This window comes from Alexandromys fortis, unplaced genomic scaffold (assembly GCF_014885135.2).
Source record: "Alexandromys fortis isolate MF-2015 unplaced genomic scaffold, M_Fortis_MF-2015_v1.1 scaffold_63, whole genome shotgun sequence".
NCBI lineage: Eukaryota > Metazoa > Chordata > Mammalia > Rodentia > Cricetidae > Alexandromys > Alexandromys fortis.
Window position 1 is genome coordinate 7,309,859 of NW_026067953.1, and position 12,991 is coordinate 7,322,849.

The window sequence follows — 12,991 nt, forward strand, 5'->3', positions numbered from 1 at the left end:
AGCTCTTGCCTCTTTCTGCTGCAGTTGAGTGCGGTAACTCGCAGACTGCTGCTTTATCTGCAGTTCTGATGCTTCATGCTTTTCCTCTAAGTCAGTGTAAAGCTTTTTAAGTCTTTCATTCTAGAAGCAAAGAGAAGAAAGATTTAAGTCAAGCATGTTAGCAATTATTACATGCATGCATCATGAAAAAATTACACAAAAATAACATAAAATATCAAAGATCTTAGACTGAATTCTGGCCTTTAATATACACCTTTAAATTAAAATCCTAATTTTAGCCCTATTTTATCTTCAACAAACTCAAAAGTTGGTAAAGTCCCCAAAATATTTATCAGTTTTAAAGAAATAGGGAGAAGCAGAGGTAAGGCTAGGGTGAAGAAAGTGATTGCTATGGCAACTCAGCATCACCTGGTCCTGAGCACACGGTGCTGTTGTACAGTACCCAAATTTGGTTCCCAGTGAGAAGAACATTAAACATTAGGGCCTTTTTTTCTTTCCACCAAACACTGTAAAACTTATGTTTATGACAAGGAATTCAAAGACTTTTATGCAGATGTTTTAACCGCATACACAACCAGTAAAACCTTGCTTTACACAAAGGCCCTGCTGTGAGTTAAGTGGCTTTCTTTCATTTCCTTTGAGACCAATCTTGAAAGACTGTGAGGTCAGACCTCGGGTGATAGAGAAGAGACCCAGTCACCAGCTATTAGAATAAAAGCCAAGTTCACGTCCTATCCAGATGTGCTCACTCTTCTGAGCACACCCTCTTAATCAAGAATAAAGTTGTGCTTCTTCAGGTCACTTCAGTTGAGGACAGTCTCGGTGGTGCAGGCCTTTCACTTGTGAGGCAAAAGCAGGTGGATCTCTGCGAGTCTGGGACCAGTCTGGTCTACATAGTGCATTCCAGGACAGTGAGGACTACATGGAAAGACACTGTCTCAAGATAAAAAGGGCACTTTAATTGTAGTGCTCTCTTTGTGATCCTGAACTTAAGTCTAACACCAGTACCCATATCAGGCAGCTCACAACCAACCACCTATAACCCTAGCTCCAGGAGAGGCTAACAGCACTGGCTTTCTCAGACACTGGCACGAACACACACATACATGCATAAATTAAAAATAATGTTTCTTAAAATAAGTGGGGACTAAGGAGATGGCTCTTCCAGAAGATCCAGCTTCAATTCCCAGCATCCATATGGAGACTCACAACTATCTATAACTACAGCTTGAGGGAAATATAGTGCCCTCTTCTGCTCTTCTGGCCTCCAACGGCACAGCACACATGTAGTGCACAGACAAATTTAGAAAACTACATACACATAAAATAAACAATAATTTGAATATTACATGACTGGGTGCAATGTATGTCTTTAATCCCAGCACTCAAGAACAATGGCAGGCAGATCTCTGTGAGCCGGAGACCAGCCTGACCTACATTACAGTCCCTGGCTAGCCAGGGCTCAATAAGACACTATCTCAAACAAAGTCCTTGTCATGGCATGGTGGTGAGGGTGGTGGTAATGTGATCCCAGCAAGGGGAAGGCAGAACAGGAGCTTGCTGTCCAGACAGCCAAGCCTAACCTGTAAACCTTAGGTTCCAGTAAGAGACAGTGTCTCAAAAACAAGAGGCCTGGGGTTGGAGAGATGGCAGTTAATAGCACTGATTGTTCTTCCAGAGGACCTGGGTTCAATACCCAACACCCTCACAACTGTCTCTAACACTAATTCCAGAGGATCTAACACCTTCTTCTGGCCTTCCTGGGCACTGCATGCAAATGGTGCTCAGACACACACACATATTAAATGCCCATATACACTTTGGGAAAAAAAAATCAAACAAAAATACAAAGTGGATGGCTCCTTAAGAATCACATCCAAAGTTGGCTGCTGGCCTCCACATGCACATAAATGTTCACGAAAGAAAAGAGAAGAAGGAAGGAAGAAGTAACAACCAAAAGTCTACATAGAAGGCAGCTAAACTCTATAATCAATAATTACAAGATAATTAGGTTCCTGCTTATACATGAATTAGTAAGCAGCCAGATGAATCCAAAGAACATTGCCTATTTTGTGTTTGTTTTGAGACAAGGTTTTATTGTCTCATCCTGACTGGCCTGAATCCCAGCCCAAGTGATCTTCTGCTTTAATGTTCTGAGTACAGTTGGGATAACAGGCATGTACCATCAATCACACCCAGCTCTCCATGTTTTCAAAGCCATAAAATGGAAGGCTGGAAATGGCTCAGCATTTAAGAGCATTGATGGTTCTTCCTTTCAGATGATCCAGGTTTGATTCCCAGCACCAGCATGGTAGTTCAGAACCATCTATAACTCTGGTCCAGGGATCTGATACCACCTTCTTTTCTCCACAGGCACTGTACCCATGTGGTACACAGACATGTGTAAGAAAAATACTCTCTCACACACACATGAAAATTGGAGTATGCTATTATATTAAAATGTCTGGTGAAGTCAGAAGTGGTGGTGCAAACCTTTAATTCGAGCACTGAAAGGTGAGACAGGCATATATCTCTGTGAGTTCAAGGCCCATCTAATCTATAGAAAGTCTGAGAATAGCCAAAGATACAAAGAAAGACCCTGTCTGAAAGAAAGAAGGAGAAAAAGAAAGAAAGAAAGAAAGAAAACAAAAAAAAACAAAAAAAGTTCTTCACTGTCATTTTATTCACACTTCTGAAAATGATAACATAAAAAAGGTTAGAAGAGTCTACTAGACACAAATAATGAATACAATAACTATTTCCTTGGCAAAGAGAGGGAAAGGTAGCTAAGGTGAATTCATACAGTTTGCAATTAAAGACTCCTAACTAGGACTCGAAATAGGTTAGCCAATGACACAGCAAGACCCTGTGTCTCCAAAAAAAAAACAAAAAGAAAACGAACAAGCAACAACAAATAGAACAAAGCTAGGGAGGTGGATCAGTGGGTCCAGCGCTTGCTGCCTAAGTGTGAGGACCAGAGCTCAGAACACCAGGACATGTATGACACATCTATAATCCCACTATTCTTACTTTTAGTTGTAAGGTGGATTCAGGAAAATCTGTGGAAGCCTGTGGCCAGGTAGCCTGGCATATGAAGCAGCAAATCACAAGAGACCCTGTCTCAAGGTGAAAGGCAAGGACTAACAACTGAGGCCCTCCATCCCCCATGTGTTGTGGCACACACATAATCTGACCCGCACACACAAAACAATGAAGGAAAAAAACAAAAGGAATCCTAAGGAATTCAATCAACTACTCACAGGCAAATCTAATTTCCCCTGGAAACACACTGCCTGTCTTCTAGACTAACACTTGCTACCATCACCTTATCACCTTATTCTTGGGCATCAGTGAGTACTGAACAAGAGATCACAAGATGCTAGACAAGACCAAAGCAAAAGCATGACATAGCCACATGTAGGCATATACATGTGCAGCAAGAACCACTTTTATTTACAGTACCACAACAATAGAACCCTTGTCTTCCTCTGGTATTTGAGTAGCATCAAATGAGGAAATGGCTTACAGGAGGTGAATGTGTCTACCCAAATAAATATTTCTAAACTCTAGAACCATGCTTACCATAGGTGATATGGTCATAAGGAGGATTAAAGGGACTGAAATCTACATAAGGACAGAAAACTTCTATTTTCTTTCCAGATTCAGCACAAATCAGACATTATTCAAGTAGATTAGTCTTTACTTTCCCCCAAAATACTAGAAAATTCCCTTAGGTTACACGAGCGTGCACCCTCTGCTGCTAACGTTTTTGGGTGGGTCTGTACCAGTGAAGGGCTCCTCAAGGATTTTCTAGCTCAGTCTTACTAAGAACTCATGAGCCGCTACCACACTCATGTTCCTTATTAAGTGACTGTGCTAAGGTGTCAAAGTGCCACCACAATGCCATCTTCTATAGGCTCAGTGCTAACGTCCCTCTCTCGCAAGTCCCTCCTCTACTTTCAAATTCCACACCTTACCTTGATATCCTAGACCAGAGTTCAACAAGGCTTGTGAGGAAATACTGTCTTGGCATCTAGATTCAGTGATCTCTTTTTATAGGCTTAGAATTGAGGGGATCATCCTTACCACAGTCCTCTAAGAACATCTCTCGCTACAACACTAAGTGTTTTTTTGATGTTCTTCTCTTTTTTTTAATAAAGATTTATTTATTTATTTATTTATTTATTTATTTATTTATTATACAGTGTTCTGGTTGTATGTCTGCTTGCAGTCCAGAAAAGGGCACCATATCTTATTACAGATGGTTGTGAGCCACCACGTGGTTGCTGAGAACTGAACTCAGGAGCTCTGGAAGAGCAGCCAGTGCTCTTAACTGCTGAGCCAGTTCTCCAGCCCCTCTTTTGTTGTTCTCATCCCAAGGCTCAATTGTTGAGCTCTGGTAGTCCTTTACAATAGTTCCTACTCTTAAATCCTTTTAATTTCTTTAGGGCTTCCCTCTGAACTTTTTCAAGCTTTTCTCATTCCTACTAAGTATAATATAATGTCCAGAATTAGTCACAACTACACATTGACTCATAAGAAACAAAACAGTAAAGTTAGCTTATTATTCCTATATTCTTAACTTCACTGCTCCAAATAGTACACTGTTGCGGGAGGTCCTTCTGCCCCTCCAACCAATAGCTGCTGTGATACCAGCCCATTGGGGCGTGGTCTTTCTCCCTTTAAAAAAGCTGCTACTTCCTCTGCTCTCTCTCTTCACTTCCTGCTCCACCGGAGACTAGACTCCCTTCCTGGTTGTGCAGATGGCTGTTGTCTGGGATGGTGATCTGTAAGTTTTTTCCCCTTTAAATAAATAACACCCTATTAATCATAACTCCAAACTGGTGTGGCATTGTTCGTGACTTACGCCTTCAGTACACTATTATTCTAATGTTAGGAAATGTAAAACTCTAGAATAAACAGAATTCCATTTTTCATATTATATTTAAATGCACCACTAACTGATGTGGGATTCCCCTCTGTATGCTGTGAGTGTTTTATTACCACTGGTAAATAAAGAAGCTGCTTGGGGCCTATGGCAGTTCAGAATAGAGTAAGGCAGGAATTCCAAGTAGAGATAGAAGAGAAAAGTAGGTGGAGTCAGAGGGACACCCTGAAGTCTCAGAAGGAGACAGACACCCACCAGAAATTTAGCAGTAAACCACAAAACAATAGAAATGGGTTAATTTAAGATGTAAGAGTTAAGCCGGGCGGTGGTGGTGCACGCCTTTAATCCCAGCACTTGGGAGGCAGAGGCAGGTGGATCTCTGAGTTCGAGACCAGCCTGGTCTACAAGAGCTAGTTCCAGGACAGGCTCCAAAACCACAGAGAAACCTTGTCTCAAAAAAGAAAAAAAAAATGTAAGAGTTAGTGAGAAATATGCTTAAGCTATTGGCCAAACAGTATTGTGATTAATACAGTTTCTGTGTGGTTATTTGGGTCTCGGAAGCCAGGAAATGAACAAGCAATCTCCACCTACAACTAGCTAGGTGTGATGGTTCAGGCCTTGTGATGGTTTAAATACAGATATTCTTCCCCCATATGCTCATATATTTGAATGCTTAGTCACCAGGGAATGGCACTATCCGAAAAGGATTAGGAGGTGTGGCCTTGTTGTAGGAATTGTGTCAATGGGTGTAGGATTTGAGGTTTCAAAAACCCACACTGGGTTGTATGTCTCTCTTTCTCTCTGCCTGTAGATTAGGATATTGCTCTCAATTACTTCTCCAGCACCATGCAGGCTATGCTTGCTACCATGCTTCCCATCATGATGATGATAATGGACTAAGCCTCTGAAACTGCAAGACAGCTCCCAATCAAATGCTTTCCTTCATAAGAGGAAATAACTTGGCCATGATATCTCTTCATAGTAATAGAACATTGACTAAGATAGGCCTGTTAGCCCAACATTCATAGGCTGAGGCAAGACCATCAGTTCAAGGACAGTCTGGGCTACATAGGAAGCCTTAGCTTAAAAAGCAAAGCAAACAAAATAACAGATAATAAGTACAAACAAATGTACCACTACAATGTAGCACATTGCTGGATAATGTCTTATTTTGTTTTCAGGATGATATTGCTGGATAATGTCAATGATAAACTTTTACCACAACTATTTCTACATTTGGTAGTTCCTACAACTGTGGCAAATATAAACATTCTTCACTTCAGGGAGATCTGTAAAAGACAAGACAAAACCCTGACAACAGGAAAGGCTGAAAGACCAGGCAGTACATTTATAAATTCTGGAAGTTTCAGTAACTTTCAAGGCTTTAAAAGAGAAAAGCCTGAAGTTTGACAGCTGTCTTTAATTGTCCTTACCTCTGATCTTAAGACTGAATGAGTAGCTTCATTTTCCTCTCTCCCAGAACTGGAGAAATCCACTACAAAACAAACAGTATATGCTGAGTGTTTGATCAACACCATATGAAGTAATAAACAGTTGTCTTTTGGCTGTAGAACCGGTGCTAAAGGACAGTCCTAGGCCTAGTCCACATCAGTCATGTGCACACCACTGGGCTGTATCTTAAAGGAAATGCATTTCACTGAGATTAAAGGCATGAGCCACCGCCACACTGCAAAAGAGAAGTTTATTTAAAACTTCAAATGTTAGCTCAACTATGGTGGCACAGACCTTTAGTCTCAGTACTTGGGAGACAGAGGCAGGCAGATCTATGTGAAGTTAAGGCCAGCCTGGTTTACATAGTGAGTTCCAGAACAATCAGGGCTGTTACACAGAGAAATCCTGTATGGAAAAACCAAATAAGTAAATAGATAAACTTCTCATAATTTTAGATGAAACTTACTTAACTGGAGCTTATAGTTTACTTTTACCTTCTAGGCCTAAGACTATAAAATAATTAGTGACCTATAATTAAAACACAAATATAATCTAAGAATACTTAGAGTAACACAAACATAATTTATTAAAAATAGTAATGAGGGGCCAAAAAGATGTCTCAATGAATAAACACTCCTGTTCCCAAACCTAATCCTTTGAGCCAATCCTTAAATCCACATAAAAAGTCAGATGGCATACCAGAAATCTGTAATTCTAGATTCCTGTGTCAAGACAGGAGAGAAAGAGGGGAAAATTCACAGAAGCCCACTTATACAGTGCAAGGGCAGAAACAAGAGACCCTGATTCAGAAACAAGGTGGATGGAGAATTACTCCTAAAAAGTTATCCTCTGAACCTCTGTACATACCAGGACATGCAAGTGCACATATGGGCTCTTTTCCCCTTCCCTCTGTGTGTGAGTCTCTTACCTATGCTCACGCACACATACACAATAAATCTTAAAAACAAAACAAAACAGGGATGAACTCATTCTAACTTGTTCTCACTTGAAAGTAGTCAAAGGATGTTGACAGAGGTTTCTGCCCTCCTGGTCCTACAGCTGTTCAGTCCCAAAGAAACACTCCAAGGCTTACATTAATTATAAACTGGTTGGCCTATTCGCTCAGGCTTCTTATTAACTAACTCTTACATCGTACATTAACCCATTATAGTCTGTGTTAGGCACATGGCTTGGTACCTTTTATCAGTGAGGCAGTCTCATCTTGCTTCCTCTGTGTCTGGGTGACAACTGCAGACTCAGCCTTTCCTCTTCCCAGAATTCTCCTGTTCTGGTCACCCCACCTATACTTCCTGCCTGGCTACTGGCCAATCAGCATTTTATTAAATCAATATAAGTGGCAAATCTTCACAGGGTACAAGGCCATTGTCCCACAGCAATAAGACTGAGAGATACAGCTCAGTTGGTACAATATCTATCAGGTATATGCCAAGTCCTTACTAAATACTCAGTACCAAAGAATGAATGAATCTGGGGTGGAGGGGAAGTATGTATCTGTAATCCCAAAACTTTAAGAGTCTGTAGTAAAAGGATTTGAGATGGAGGCCAGCCTGCACTATAGAGTAAAATCCTGTTTCAAACAAATAAGTGGATAAAAATTAAAATAAATAAATTAGTAAACACAGAAAGGGCTCAACAATGCCTAAAGGGCAGCACTAATTCTGCTGGAAATTGTTACCTACTCAGTTACCATTTTTCCTGTGGTGACTAGTGTTTTCTTATTACCACATCTGAACATTATAAATGCACGGCAGAAGAGGTTGGAGAGATGGCTCAGAGGCCACAAGCACTGACTGCAATTCCAGAAGACCTGGGTTCAATTCCCAACACCCTCATGGCAGCTCACAACCATCTGTAACTCCAGTTCCAGGGGATCTAACATCTTTATACCAAAGCACAAAAAATAAAATTAAATAAATTATTTTAAAAAAAACAGGGCATAAGATAGAGCTCTGCTTAGATAGAGTTATTTGCTTAGTCAAGGTCCTACGCTTGAGTCTACAATAGAAGTAAACAAAAGGCCCAGGCTAGAGAGATGGCTCAAAAAATTGAGACCACTTCCTTCTCTTCCAGAGGACCTGAGTTCTGTTCCCAGCACTCACAACCACCTATGATTCCAATTCCAGGGGTACAATACCCACTTCTGACCTCCAACATACATGTGGCACACACACACATACACAATAAATAAAAATTTTCATTTAGAAGAACACTAACAGCACTTTTAAAAAAAAAACAAACTAAGCTCCGTGAGTTTGAGGCTAAGCCTGGTCTACAGAGTGAGTTCCAGAATAGCCAGGGCTACACAGAGAAACTGTCTTGAAAAAACAAAAACAAAACAAACTAAGCCTGGTGGTGGTGGCACACGCCTTCAATCCCAGCACTTGAGATGCAGAGGCAGATGATCTATGAGTTCCAGGTCAGCCAGGGCTACAAAGAGAAACTCTGTCTTGAAAACAAGACAAAACAACAACAATAATAATAATAGACATTATAAACAAAACTTCCCAGAACTACCACTTACAAAAAAAAAAAAAAAAAGGCAAGTGGCTTATGAATTGGAGTGACACTATAGCAAAAGTCACCCAGCAGGATTACTTTTAGATGCAGTCTAAAAAGAACGCCTAATTGTTATTCTAAAGAAGACAAAGTAAGGGCTGGAGAGATGGCTCAGCGGTTAAGAGCATTGCCTGCTCTTCCAAAGGTCCTGAGTTCAACTCCCAGCAACCACATGGTGGCTCACAACCATCTGTATTGAGATCTGGTGCCCTCTTCTGGCCTGCAGGCAGACAAAAACAAAAATATAAAAAAAAAAAAAAAAAAAAAAATATTTAAAAAAAAAAAAAAAAAAAAAGAAGACAAAGTAAGATCTAATTTTTTTAGGAAAGCAATTGCTAAAAGCAGCAATTGTACCAAAAGAGGACTTTAAAAGTTTCTGCAGACCACCTTTGCTACCCATGCAACTCACCCTCCCTCAACCAGCTTTATAAAAACTCCCTAACATTTCTCTTTTTAGTGCTGGGGATAAACCCAGGGCCTGGTGTGCTATGTTCCCAGCTCCAAGATCATGCCCATTGAGAATTTTTATGACAGGAAAAACAAATAAACAACAACGAATCTCTGGCCTTCTCAGTAAGGGAAAACCTGACACTTGTTTTTAATGCTTGCTATTTGCTGGGCACGGTTCTAGACAACACACATTCACGATTTCATTTAATTCTCTGACTTACAAATGGTGTGCTTATTCTTTTTGAACAGAGAAGGAAATCCCCTTTTGGAAATGTATAAATGTGGGCCTGAGTGTATGTGTGCATACTGTGCACATGCAGGAGCCCTGGATGTCCTTAGGCGATTGAGATCCCCTGGAACTAGAGCTAAAAGTAGTTGTAAAATGGCACATGAGTTGCTGGAACCAAACCTGGGTCAAAAGCAGTAAGTAACCTTAATCACCGACATCTCTGCAGCCCCAGAAACTGTGTCAGAGATTAAGTATTTAATAATTTACCAAAGATCCCACAACTTATAGTGTATGGAAAAAGAACTGAACCCATTGCAATCTAATTTAAAAGTTCTCTGCAAGACCCTTGATTCCAATGCCTAGTACCACTAAGGGAAAAAATTAATAAATAAAACCGCAAACACAGCTAAAAGTCCAAGCTCTCAACCTTGACTACAGAAAATGTTAAAAAAAACAAAAGCAACCTTCTAACAGTATAAATATGAATGGTTTTCAAAATATATTAAAGTGCTATTTGGAGGAGTTTTTTTCTTGTTCATTTCTGACATAGTTGACACTAAATATCTGAATACCTTCATAAACTCGACTCCAAACTAACTTTTTTAAAAGTTTCAACAAATATCAATCAAATCCTATGTAATATGAAGGGAAAATTTTTCTATTGAACATACAAAGGAAGATGTCCTATACTTGTAATACATGTAAGAAGGAAAAAAGAAATCCCCTTGTGGTGGTTTTAACGAGACCGGCCCCAAAGCCCATACATTTGAATGTTTGGTTCCTAGGTGGAACTATCTGGGCAGGATGAGGAGGTGTGGCATGGTTGGAGGAGTATGTCACTCCAGGCAGGCTTGGAGGCTTCAAAAGCCGATGGCATTCCCAGCTAGCTCTCCCCCTTTCTGCCTTGTGCTTGTGGATCAGATGTAAGCTCTCAGCTACTGCTCCGGCACCATGGCTGCCTACATGCTGCCATGCTCCCTGCCATGCTGGCCATAGACTCCACCCATCTGGAACCATGAGTCCTCAAATTAAAGGCTTTCTTTTTATAAGTTACCTTGGACATGGTGTTTTGTTACAGCAATAGAAAAGTAACTAAGACATCCCATATGACTAAAACTGAGACTATAAACCAGGCTTGGTGGTATCCCATGTGTAATCTCAGGCACATGCAGGCAGATCTGTGAGTTCTGGGCCTGCTAAGGCTACAGAATCAAAAATTAAAAAAATAAAAAATTAAACTAAAATTCAGACTATATGAAGGCAGGAAAGATGCTATTTGAAATCAACCTTGGGCTATAATGCAAGTGCCAAGACAGCCTGGGCTACAGAATAAGACCTTATCTCAAAAATAAATAAATAAAAATTTTTAAAGAGTGGGAGTTTTGTGGTTTTGAGACTAGAGGAAGCTCTCTGGTGAGAAAAACGAACTCTATATCAGGTTGAGGGGTACCTATTGTCCAGCTTAAAGTCAAAGAAATACTGTTATTCCCTAACTGTAACACAGTGAAAATCTAGTCTTTCCCACAGCTATTAGCCTTTTCTGCCTTCAAAGTCCCATGACCTTTCACTAGACACATGAAGACCTTTCATTCTCACTGTCCCAATCATGAACCTTCCACTCAAGCGAAGCCAAAGCCATGAGCCTTCCTTCCACTCAAGGGAAACCCAGGCTATGAGCCTTCCTTCCACTCAAGGGAAGCCCAAGCCATGAGCCTTCCTCCCTTCAAGGAAGTCCAAGCAGTAAAAGGGGTTGGGCAGTGACCCAGTTTTCCTTCTATATTTAAGAACTTTTCCTATCAAAACATTTTACTGTTTCTAGCAAAACCACAAGGCTATTAAACCATGATAGAACAAAAGTTGGGGAGTTGAGAGTATAATTCAGTAGAGTGTACTTACAAGTCAGGAGACCCTGAGTTCAATCTCTAGTCATCCTTTCCTATAGATTAAACCACAACAGTAAGTTGTTCATTTATAAAAAAAATAAATAAATAAAACTGGGGCTGGAGAGATGGCTCAGAGGTTAAGAGCACTGGCTGCTCTTCCAGAGTTCCTGAGTTCAATTCCCAGCAACTACATGGTGGTTCACAACCATCTGTAATGAGGTCTGGTGCCCTCTTCTGGCCTGCAGACATACATGGAGGCTGAACACTGTGTACATAATAAATAAATAAATATTTTTAAAAAAAGAAAGAAAAGTGTCATAGTGTGGTGGCATGCGGCTGTAACGCCAGCAGCGAGAGGCTGAGGCAGGAAGACTGTCACCACTAGGCCAGCCTGAGATGTACAGCAAATAGACTAGAACTTTAAAAACCTTTTATTTTATGAATATGGCTGTTTTGTCTGCACACGTCTGTGCACCATTTGTGTACGTCGTACTGGTGAGTCACTAAGAAGGTATCGGATCTCCTGGAACTGAATGACGTTAGAGACAGCTGTCTAAGAAGTGCTAAGAATCAAACCTGGGTCCTCTGGGCGAGCAGCCAGCAATCCTAACCTCTGGATTATCTACCCTTCCCCTTGACTAAAACTTTTAAAACCCCTACCTACACAAAGCAGTGTCAAGAACAGTAATTAACCTAATCACCGACCACAATTCAATTTTAGGTCACCATTCATTAAGACAGGAAAATGATGACTTCAAAATGACTGAAGGAGGCTGGCTAGACGAATCCGTGAGTAAAGGCACTTGCCATGCCAGCCTAGAGAACTAAGTTACAGGCCCAGAACCCACCTAAAGGTGGAAAAAGAACAACTCCACCAAGTTCTCTTCTGACCTCTCCGCATGTGGTCGCTGTGTCACAGACACCGGAACACACACATTACACACACACACACACATTACACACACACACACACACACATTACACACACACACATAATAATAATGATAATAATAATTTTTAAATAATTTTAAGTTTGTGAAGTAGATAAGAATATTCAAAAGGACAAAGTAGAAAGTATTTCACTGGTTCTGTCAAAAATATGGGAGAAATGTGCAATCCAACACAAAAATATTATTTTTAGCTGCAGTGTGTCTTCACCATGAGCAAAATCAAAAAATAGTTGAAGAGATAAACAGCCCTATTCACCTGACACCTTGCTAAAGACAGGACAGGGGTCACCTTATGTTTAATTATGAGTATTGAAGAAAAAAATTAAGGAACAGGATCAAAATCAGATCCGCCCCCCAAAAATAAGGGCATAAGAAATAAGCATGGACAGCCCAATTAAGTCCCTCTTCGGCGTAAAAGTAGCATCTCCACTTTACTGAGCTATCCAGGGTTTCCAATGGGGTTGGGGACGGGGGCACCCAGAAGTCTCCACGGGTGGTCCCGCAGACTGGAAAAGCGGCTGTGGAGGGCAAAGGAAAACATGCGGGGCCACTCCTTAAGAGA

At 40.7% G+C, this 12,991-nt stretch overlaps 1 protein-coding gene across 3 annotated transcripts in view; it reads right to left on the reverse strand.

Moving 5' to 3' along the window:
• Trip11 (thyroid hormone receptor interactor 11) overlaps nt 1-12,991 on the reverse strand; it is a 74,439-nt gene that overhangs the window by 60,881 nt on the left and 567 nt on the right. For all 3 annotated transcript variants that reach the window (XR_007593458.1, XM_050151442.1, XM_050151441.1), the window contains exons 2-3: nt 6,322-6,383; nt 10-120 (exon numbers count right to left, since the gene is read on the reverse strand). Coding sequence is in view for 2 of the 3 variants with exons in the window: in XM_050151442.1 (XP_050007399.1) it covers nt 10-120; nt 6,322-6,383 (173 nt within the window). In the remaining variant the exon portion in view is untranslated. The remainder of the gene's footprint in view (nt 1-9; nt 121-6,321; nt 6,384-12,991) is intronic.